This window comes from Anarrhichthys ocellatus, unplaced genomic scaffold, assembly GCF_004355925.1.
Source record: "Anarrhichthys ocellatus isolate YVR2014 unplaced genomic scaffold, GSC_Weel_1.0 scaffold4, whole genome shotgun sequence".
Lineage (NCBI taxonomy): Eukaryota > Metazoa > Chordata > Actinopteri > Perciformes > Anarhichadidae > Anarrhichthys > Anarrhichthys ocellatus.
The window spans coordinates 10,611,517-10,621,667 of NW_022280034.1; the positions used below are offsets into that span (position 1 = coordinate 10,611,517).

The 10,151-nt window shown below is 39.4% G+C and overlaps 2 protein-coding genes across 3 annotated transcripts in view; both read left to right on the forward strand.

Moving 5' to 3' along the window:
- The first annotated feature begins 183 nt into the window (after positions 1–183).
- Positions 184–8,542, forward strand: LOC116381662 (glucagon receptor-like). Its single transcript, XM_031843975.1, has 14 exons — positions 184–343; positions 3,232–3,300; positions 3,456–3,558; positions 3,750–3,860; positions 4,145–4,266; positions 5,891–5,997; positions 6,380–6,536; positions 6,640–6,799; positions 6,980–7,040; positions 7,136–7,205; positions 7,334–7,425; positions 7,529–7,667; positions 7,790–7,831; positions 8,253–8,542. The coding sequence occupies exons 2-14, from the start codon at positions 3,241–3,243 to the stop codon at positions 8,322–8,324; spliced, it is 1,296 nt and encodes a 431-aa protein (XP_031699835.1). The 5' UTR covers positions 184–343; positions 3,232–3,240; the 3' UTR covers positions 8,325–8,542.
- Positions 8,543–9,195: 653 nt separating this feature from the next.
- The window catches only part of wdr90 (WD repeat domain 90), a 16,346-nt gene continuing 15,390 nt past the window's right edge, over positions 9,196–10,151 (forward strand). For both annotated transcript variants that reach the window (XM_031843348.1, XM_031843349.1), the window contains exons 1-3: positions 9,196–9,492; positions 9,594–9,685; positions 9,908–10,084. In XM_031843348.1, coding sequence (XP_031699208.1) covers positions 9,480–9,492; positions 9,594–9,685; positions 9,908–10,084 — 282 coding nt within the window. In that variant the 5' untranslated portion in view covers positions 9,196–9,479. The remainder of the gene's footprint in view (positions 9,493–9,593; positions 9,686–9,907; positions 10,085–10,151) is intronic.

Genomic DNA, 10,151 nt, shown 5'->3' on the forward strand with positions numbered 1-10,151 from the left:
TTATTTTGCTCCTGCAGAGCCGCGTGTTCAGAAGCACTTCTTTGTCGTGTTTTAATACATTGAAGGGAAATGCTGAACATATCTCAGTGGAGAAAGCATGTTGTGTTCATTGTATCAATCGCTGATTCTGTGCGCATTCAAGAAATAGTACCTATAGCTGCTTGCCTCTATAGGCTATACTTAACACCGGTCTAAGTGATGTAAACTTTGCGCTGCATGGTGTCGCAAACTGCTGTGTGCGGCTTCAGGTGCAGTACGTCACGCAGCACCATTCAAGACGGAGCGTTTCTTCACCGCCGCATCTCTGACAGCAGCTTTCTCCCTTTCAACGGACCTTTTAACTGTAAGTCTCACGCGAATGCTTTCTCTTCTTTTGTTTTCAGCCAACTAGAACTGTTTTATGCAGAGTACGTCCCAAAATAAAAGGGATTTATCCGTAAGGCATTATACATTTTAAGGAAAATGTTAATACCATAATAAAGAAAAATAAACTTGACTAACAATATTAGAGGGGTTTTTATACGTATGTGCATTATCTTTATTTTCTATTTCTCACTGAAATGATTGTGAAGCTATTTCTTACAACTTGATTTAGGCAAAGCACTGTGGATTATATATATATATATATATATTAAAAAGGTTATTATTGTCTAATTGTCCAATTTAAGGGAATTTAATGCCTGCAGTCTTTCAAAGTCAACTCTTTAAAGAAGCCTGTATAGCAAAACTGCATGCACCATCAGCTATAGAAGCATTATAAATTGTGCTTGAGGTGTGTTTGCACTCTATATCTTCATTTTGCTCAACAGTGTTGTTTTGTGTCACCTTTGGAACTTATGATGACACAGTCAGCATTACATCCCTTAAAAATCTTCAGAAGCTTCACAGCTTGTTGAGTCACACCAGTTATTTTAACACTGTTTTTCTTTTGATAACCTAACAGTTTAGGTTTAAACCTGATGGTGTCAGCCAATAAGTGTATGTGTGTGTGTGTGTGTGTGTGTGTGTGAGAGAGAAAAGAGGTTGTGTAAAGCCCTGGTTTTATGGAAACACACTACTGACTTTAGATAATGACATATTGTTACTGATGTTATTAGCCACTCAAATCGTTTCGATGTTGCTATAATAAGTCACATCATGATTCCTGTAATCATGTCACACCAAAGAGAACCCACCATGAGGCAGTTCCTGGAGATCCCAATGTGGTCTCATTCCTTGAGCTGCTAAAGGCAATGACTGTCAATACCTAAATCAAGTCAGTGTTTTGGTACTCCGTTGAGACACAGCGGCTGGCTGCGCTGAGAGCCTGAGGCGAGGCCCCCACAGATAATGGGTGCATGGGGCCCTCTGAGCTCGCTATGCTAATAAATGTGGTTCCACTTGCAGGGCCACAGGGAACACTGCCAACCTCAGATATTCATCAGCACAATCATATTTATTGACGAATTGCACAAACACAAAAAAAACATTTCATCCAAGTCCTGTGGGTAATTTACACTGCCTCTGTATCTTGATTGACAGAAAATGGACCAAAAGAAACAAGATGCCTTATGATAATCTCCTCCTAGAATTAAAAAGCTATTCATCATTTATATGTTTTGCGATTGACGTTATCTGTTTTAATTGTATTCGATTTTTTAATTGTTTTACCTCAACTGTTCTCACGCAGAGTAATGCACTGTGCCATTATCTGACAGACAGCTGCTGCAGGAGGGATAAATACACAGGACACGTCGTAGTAAATTAAGAACCCACCCAATCATTGTTGTAACAAATACATCATGTCTCCAATTTCAAGGAGGAATGCCTATCTTTTGTAAATTATAGACTTCAGAATAACACATTACTTGTAAATTTAGAGGGTGCCTGGTTTAAAGACATCATCACAGTAATTATTAACCACAGACAACCAAGCCATTACATTTGACTAACTACATCCTGTACTGTGAATGAACATCCACTAGAGCCTGTGAAACAAATGTGCACAGTGATAATGATGGTAATAGAGTGTGGATTTTAGAATCCTTGATATTATTCTGATGGCATATTGTTGTGTTTCCAGAAAAACAAGACAGTCCGGGTGTGTTTCAGTAAATCTTCAGGTCCCAGTATTCCGATTAATGAGTAACAAAAACAAGATTTCATTTATGGAAAAGGTACTTTGCCATAATTGAAGTTAAAATGCGAGCTTGCTTGGTTGTTTGAGCTTCACTGAGCAGAATGATTTTCACATTAATCTGTTGAGGGAGGAAAGTTTCACTGTGCTCACCTTGAATCTCATTTTAAAACTTGTGCGTTCAAGATGATTAACTGACATCTGGAAATCAATCATGCACCAGTATGCAAATTCCACATCCAGTGATGTGGAAACTTGAAACCTCCAGTCAACACACACCGAGAATGGACACAACTGAAGCAACGTGTGTAATGATTAGAATATCCATAGTTTCTAGATTTTCCAATAAGAGGGTTATTTACAATAATAAACTTTGTTGTGAAAACATTTCCTTAAACAGAATGTTTATTATATCTTTCTTTTTGCTTATTTTTATCAAAATTGTTGAAACCAGACAATACATTTTCCAGACAAATCTTGAAGTCAAAGACTTTTTCTTTGTTTAATTGGCAGCGGCACCTCAATGTCCCTGCAGTTTGTGTCTATGTCTAATACAAAACAGAAAAGTACCATTAATTATAAAACAATATACAGTACGTTGATGAATTGTACTGTATAGGACACAGCATACTGTGCATCACTTTGAACCCATTAACCACCTTTAGGAGTCATCGCAGTCAGAAATGTTTAAATCCTCTGCATAAGGGATTCAAACCTGTACATCTACACTGGTCACGAGAGAGGGAGCAAAAGGCTTTTCAAGTCAAACGCTATTACAGAGTTTCATGAAAGTGAGTTATGTAGTTTCTGTGACTCAGTTCAACAAAGTGGGATTTGTCTAGAAAATGTAAATTCTTGTGTTAGGAAACATATTGAGAGCTGGTTGAAATAGGTGGTGATTAATATCCTCGGAACGTCCATTTTGAAATTATTGGAACATTATTGCAGTTGTATGGTTAATGCAGATCAACACACGGATGAACTGGCACTCCCTAAAATGTGTTTGAACCGTGAATTTGGCTGCAGCACTAACTGAAATCTTGAAAACAAACGTACTCCTTAAGCTGTCTAAGCTGTTCTGTTTTCCTTCCTCCTCTGTCTTTCCAATGATGAAGTCTGCAGCGATGGACAGGACACAAAACATAATGGCTTTGGTGTGCCTACTCTTTCTCAAAGTGCAAAAGGTTAGTTTTTATGAAATATAATATCAATCAATTTGTCTTTTCAGAGAAGGATGCTTTTCAAAGTAAACCCAACTGCAGAACTTTCTTTCCTCCAAAAAGGCTAAAATGTTGGACTTGACTTTCTTGAGTATTTTCTTTTGGAAATGCCCTTACAGTGTGAGATGGCCAGTGGGAAAGTCTTAGAGGAGACTTATCTGAAGTGGGTCCAGTACAAAGAAGACTGTGTCAGAATGATAGAAAATGAGCCGCTCCCTCAAGGTACGGAATAACTCCCTTCATACAGAGTCCTCATGCAAAATGGAATATGGCAAGAGGTGGAAAAGGGGAGGAGAGAGAACAAGGAAAATGTCAAATTATGCCATTTAAATTTGCACCAAAAAGGATCATCTACGGCTTATTTGTTGAAGAACAGGTATATCGTTTCAGTTTCTTATGGTTTGTCTTCCTAGCTGGCTTGTTCTGTAACAGGACATTTGACAGATACGCCTGCTGGCCAGATAGTCCTGCTGGCTCTGTGGTCAACATCTCATGTCCTTTCTACCTGCCCTGGTATGATCAAGGTAACTCACCCTTTTAGTGAGTCTAACGTTGACAGAACAAACTGAAATATAAATGTATTTCTTGTTGAGTATGTTTTTGATGTGTGGCGAGGTGGGTGTTTAACCAACAGTATTGGATGCTGGTTAAGTGGAAATTTGCTCAAGATATTCAATTTCCCTAGAACTTAACGTTTATATCCTCACAACTGACACTGAGAATGACAGCAATGGTTTGAACCCCCTGTGACTCTAATAATGAGTAAGCAGGTAATGATTGACGGACTGACTGACTGCTTCTCCTCCAGTGTCCCAGGGTGTTGTGCGTCAGCTGTGTGGCTCTGACGCCCTCTGGGAGAGAGATGACTACGGGCAGGTGTGGAGGGACATGACCCAGTGTGAGGAGGAAAAAGAGGTCAAGTCTCAAGAGGTACAACGACCGAAATGTCACCAGCCTGGGGATTCATTAGTTTGAGCCGGGAAACCATCTTGTAGCTCAAACATTTGTACGACAGTATATTCTTTATTATTATTTGTTATATATTTAGGAAGACAAATCCTTTTGTTTAGCGCTCACTGCAGTGCTGAAACTGGGGTGGTTTCTTGTCTGACCAAAGCCATCATGTAAACAGCTAAAGGAATAGAACAAACTCTGCATGAACCCATATGAGTTTGATGCCAATTAGCATCAATTGTAAGAGGTATAATGAGACATATAGAAAGATAGGCCCACATCAGAACAGGGCAAACCGTTCGAGCCTAAATTAAACACTAATTGATTAATTAAGAATATAATGGTGACAATAAGGAGTTGACAGATACTCTTATTGACATTAAGCCTAACATGACTCGCCTTTGCAATAGTGACAGGAATCCTTGGCAGGAATCCATCTGCAATTAACTTGGTTTTATAGTATAATCTTTATTATCTATTGATATTATTTTTATGCAGCTGTTTTACAAAGTTTTCTGCCAATACAAAGAAACGTTAAACAATGAAATCCTAAATACTCACAAGTTTGCCTCAAATGCCTATAAATATGTAAATTACAAGAGTAAAATATATATTAGTAACGTCAATAATATTGTGTTTATATGTGGATGTACAATGCCTTTAAAATAGACCTCTAAAAGTTCACTAATAGTTGCAGCTGCCAGTGCACAGAGCAAGCTCGAAAGCAAAATCCCATCACTTTGGCTTTATCAGCATTTGACATCAGAACATTACTTGGCAAGGCTTCATGTCTGCAAGATTGTGAGTGTTAACAAAGGGAAGGTCTGGATAGGTTTATGACTTTCAGCTCTCACCTCTCTCTCTTTCCCATGGCATATTTTCCAGACAACAGTCACATCTTTCATTCGAGCAGTGACCACATTTAGGTCAGCATTTTGGCATCTTAAAAATGTATGGCAAAAATGAGAAACTTTGTGTCTAAGTAGGATTTAGAAGAGTTAATTCACGCTTTTATTTCATGAAGGGTGGACTACTGTAAGGCACTCCTTACTGGTCTCCCCAAGGAGACCATTAGACAGTTGCAACTCATTCAAAATGCCGCTGCTAGAATACAGATCTAGGAATCGATCTCTCCACTGGCTTCCAGTTAATTATAAAATAATATCAATTTGAAGACCCTACTTAATGTGGTGAAACGGCTTTCAGCTATTATACTGCCCTGATTGAGTCAGCTCCCTTTGGAACTAAGATATGCTCCAACTGTAGCCATTTTTTGAAACCAAGCTAAAGACTGTTCTCTTTTCCACAGCGTGTAATTGTTCAGTTATTATGGTATTTTATTTATTTTTTGCCAGTAAAGCACTTTGATGCCCTCTGTTTATGATAAATCGCTGTATAAATAAACTTGTCTATACCTAATATTATGTGAAAAATACAAAATAGGTTAATGAGGTGCATTACCAATAGATCTTTAGGGTGGATTTTACATCAAACTATATTTTTTTTATTGTTTTCATCTTTATATTGTAAACCGCTACCATAAAAAGACGTTATGAGGTTCTACTTCCCAAAAGTGATGGGTGTGGATTTGTCTTCACAGCTGTGGTTCAAACAACTGATGGTGAGCTTCAAGATGTTGTACACGGTCGGCTATTCCTTGTCCCTCTTCACGCTCGTAACGGCTCTTATCATTCTCCTGAGCTTTAGGTAAGCTAGACAAGGTAAATAGGTAAATAACAAATAGCCAATCAGATAACTGATTGCAACATTAATTCTAAATACAAATCAGATACCAAAGAAATTGCACATCTTCAACAATCATGACAATCAAATATTAATGCAGGTAACAAGGGTTGTATTATTAAGTAAATGTTGAACGGAATCAACAGAACCCAATTTTGCAGTTGTATGTGACTAATTTTATAACCTTTAGCGTGCACAGAGAGGAAGAAGTGAAGTGATTCAAGGGTGACCAAACAATACATTTATAAAAATCAAAAAAATCAAAGACAAAATCAAGAACTAAGATGCTGTATACAAATTCATATTTAAAGGGTCTAATTTGTGGTACTGGTTTGTCCCCTCACAGGAAACTGCATTGCACCAGGAACTACATTCATGCTAACCTCTTCATGTCCCTCATCCTGCGAGCTGTATCCGTTATCATTAAGGACACCATGCTGGAACGCCACTGGGGAAGAGAAATCATGAAACACGGAGATGTAAGTGAGATGCTCAGTCACCAGGTGGGTCTTGAACTGTACTGGTGATGGTTTACTGTTGTTATTTGTTGTAGTTTAAACATTAACCTTTTTGTAATGTGCAATTTTTCATGTTGATTTCCTCCAGGCTGCTATTGGCTGCAGGGTAGCACAGGTAATGATGCAGTACTGTGTCCTGGCCAATCACTATTGGTTCTTTGGAGAGGCAATTTATTTGTACTCTGTGCTTATTGCCTCAGTGTTCATCGACAATAACAAATACTTACCTTACATCTGTCTTGGCTGGGGTAAGTGCCATCTCTTTGTGCCTCTTTGTGTACTTTCTTAAGTGACCACAGAGCACACCCTATAACAGCAGTGTGGCTTTTACAGATGCATGCCATGGAGAGATTTACACAGCATCCACGTGTGATGCTGTTTTTGAAAGCGCCTACAGCACTGAATCCTGCAATCTTCTCTGTCTTTAGGAACTCCACTTCTATTTGTGGTTCCCTGGGTAGTGATGAAGCAATTGAAAGAAAATAAAGAGTAAGTGTGTGTGCAGGTGTGTGTGTGCGTGTGTCTTAGTCTCCCCATGTGCCTGCTCCCTTGATAAATTACAAACAGCTGCCTTTCCTTCTCAGGTGTTGGGCTGTCAATGAGAACATGAACTACTGGTGGATCATTCGTTTCCCAATCCTTCTTGCTTCACTTGTAAGGAAGCCTTCTCAGTGCACGAGTCGTCATCTGACATGTTGGTCTCCTCTGTAAAATATATTGCATAACATACATTTGTTTCGCTCTGGATACAGCAATTCATGTTTAGGTTTTCTAATCAACAGATCAACTTTTTGATTTTCATGAAGATCCTGAAGGTCATTCTTTCGAAATTACGAGCCAGCAACCAGAGTGGATATCCTGATTACAAACTTCGGCAAGTTGTCTCAGAATATTTTCAATGATGATGAATTAGATTTGTTCTAATCTTTTGTCTATTTTCTCAAACCACGACTCTACTGATTGATTTGTCCCGTCAGGCTTGCCAAGGCAACCCTTACCCTCATCCCGCTGTTTGGGGTTCATGAGATCATATTCATCTTTGCGACAGATGAGCAGATAACAGGTGTTCTGCGCTACATTAAAGTCTTCTTCACCCTTTTCCTCAATTCATTTCAGGTAGGTTCAATTGGACCTGAGAGTAGCTGAAACTTTAAAACAATGTAACCATCCAGACATTATCTAATGTGTTCTTGTACAGCAAAGATAGTTAACAAGACTTTTCGGTGACTTCTCTGCAGGGTTTTCTGGTGGCTGTGCTCTATTGCTATGCCAATAAAGAGGTTTGTTGTTACATCTCATATTCTCATTTCATTTTATGTATCCTAGAAAGAAGATTAACGTAGTACCAGTCACAGTATCTGAGAGATGACATACATAAATCTACATTGATGTAAACCTTTAGACTCTGTCTTAAATCATATTGAAACAGTAAATAATCCTGATAATGGTAGTGATAATCTAATTTCATCTTCTTAAGAAACCCCTTTAGGGTTCTGGTGAGGACGGGAAGCTGTACAGATCATCCAAGGATGCATTAGAATAAATATTATTTTAAGTCATCCATTTCTGTTCAGTGTCTAATGGACTTTATTAATACCATGGTGATTGATTATTCAGTTTCTATATCTTCAAGCATCAGACTCAAAATTACACAAAATGACACATTAACTCTAATGGCTCCCCTCTCCACTCTGGGTGCAGGTTAGGACAGAGCTGAAGAGGAAGTTACGCAGCTGGAGGCTAGAGGCTGAGATTGTCTGCTGTGGACAGTGACTAGCCGTTCTTGACCCTCGAGTAGACACTTTGTCCATCGCCACAGTGCCAGAGCGCAACAGATCTTCCGCCACAACAATGAGGGCGATACCTGATGGTTCACCCACTCCTAAGAGTTCACTTGTTTTTAGGCGGCAAGTTCCAACAACCTCCCCACAGCCTGATGCTTCTTCGCTGCACTGTCCATCAGAGGTAAATAAAGACAAAGGCCTGCAGCAAGGGAATCAGGTTGACACTGGACAATCGTCTGAAGTAATGCAGGTGCCTTTCGTCATTCACCTTCAAGACCCGGTGGAGTTACTCCCACATGTTGTAAATATAGATTCAGATTGAATACATTTTGGCATTCCCTGTATATTTAAAAAATGATATGTGGTTTGTTGTGAATATGTAAAATTGTGAATTAGTGATTGTTACTATGTAAGTTGTAAAATTGTGAATATGTGAATATGTGATTGTGATCATTCAATACAAGATACATTTGGACTATATGAATAAAAGGACATTTGTTTACGTTGACTTTTTTTGATGTGTGATGGAAGCGGTGCATAAGTTCTTTCAGGATGGGTAATTCATTATCTAAGAAAGTATAGGAGGTGATCACTATATCACTTGATATGATTGATGGATAGAATGAATAGTAGGCTAGTGAACAAAAGCAATAAAGTCAACAAAAACATAAGTCCCAAAACAGGTTGTAAATGTCAAAGTTAATCTACACCAGAACTCCACATGTCTTCTTTACAACACGCATTTGAATTTGGGTGTTTCTCTTTAGCGTTCCTTTTTGGCTCTGAGTGCGAACTTCATTACCCAGAAGCGCCAGGGAACGCAACGCAAAGACGTCATAAACGTCGTCCTGTCGGCGGAGGCTGGAGCGGGAAGGATGTGAGTGCTGCAGTAACAACAGCTTCAAGTCACATCAATACTGTTGTTTCTCGGTAACGTTAACCCGGGAGAACTGGAAAAAAGCCCTTTCATGTCATAATGATGTGAAACTACGTACATTATCATTGTGGTCTGTCGGAAACGGAGAAGGAGCTTTTCCGGTCATACAGCTGTTTGTTTTTTTGCAAGCTAATGTCTCAGCTGCTCGAGTTGAAGCAAGACTGAGACAGCAACAGGTGGACTTCACATTTGCGACATTCGTCACCAATGGCCTCTAAAGGTAAAACGAACTTTAAAGTGTTTAAAGCAACAGAGGCTGTGAGATAGAAGCCGTAACTTGACAGGTCATGCTGTTACTGAACCCTGTTTTGACTTGTGCAGGTTGGCAGCATCCTTACGTCAACATATTCAAACATGTCAAAGTTGAAGACTGGAAAAGGTCTGCAAAACAAGGGGACGTGTCAACATACACGGTAACCTGGCTACACACTGTTATACTTATGTTTAAAGTTATACTTTACCCCCCGAACTATCTTTTGAATATCAAACACTGCTGTAGGCTTGAGAGGTGGCTGTACAAAGTGTGTAGTGTCCCATGGTAGCTGTGCTTGAATTTCTTGTCAGCTACAAAACCTTGTGGAGAGAATCACTTTTCAGACTAAAGTTGGTTTACTTTATGTCCTGAAATCCCCCAGGACAAGAGACTGAAGTGTTCAGTGTTCAGGATCAGGGGTCCTGTTCCTGCCAACAGCTGCATCCTGGTACCCAAAAACAGCAACCAGTCTCTGGGGCTGGTGGGGCGCTACTTCTACCTTCTCTTCAGGCCGGCCCCCGGCAAATACTTTGTGGCCCACCTGGATGTCTCTGTGGAGGTATCTGACCTGATATTTTTTGTGTGTGTGTGTGTGTGTGTGTGTGTGTGTGTGTGTGTGTGTGTGT

Bases quoted from the DNA above. Each gene is read 5' to 3' on its own strand.
- LOC116381662 (XM_031843975.1), top strand. From the start codon at position 3,241: ATGGACAGGACACAAAACATAATGGCTTTGGTGTGCCTACTCTTTCTC. The intron at 6,800-6,979 runs GTAAGTGCCATC...CTCTGTCTTTAG, and splicing joins TTACATCTGTCTTGGCTGGG to GAACTCCACTTCTATTTGTG. The intron at 7,832-8,252 runs GTTTGTTGTTAC...CTCTGGGTGCAG, and splicing joins ATTGCTATGCCAATAAAGAG to GTTAGGACAGAGCTGAAGAG.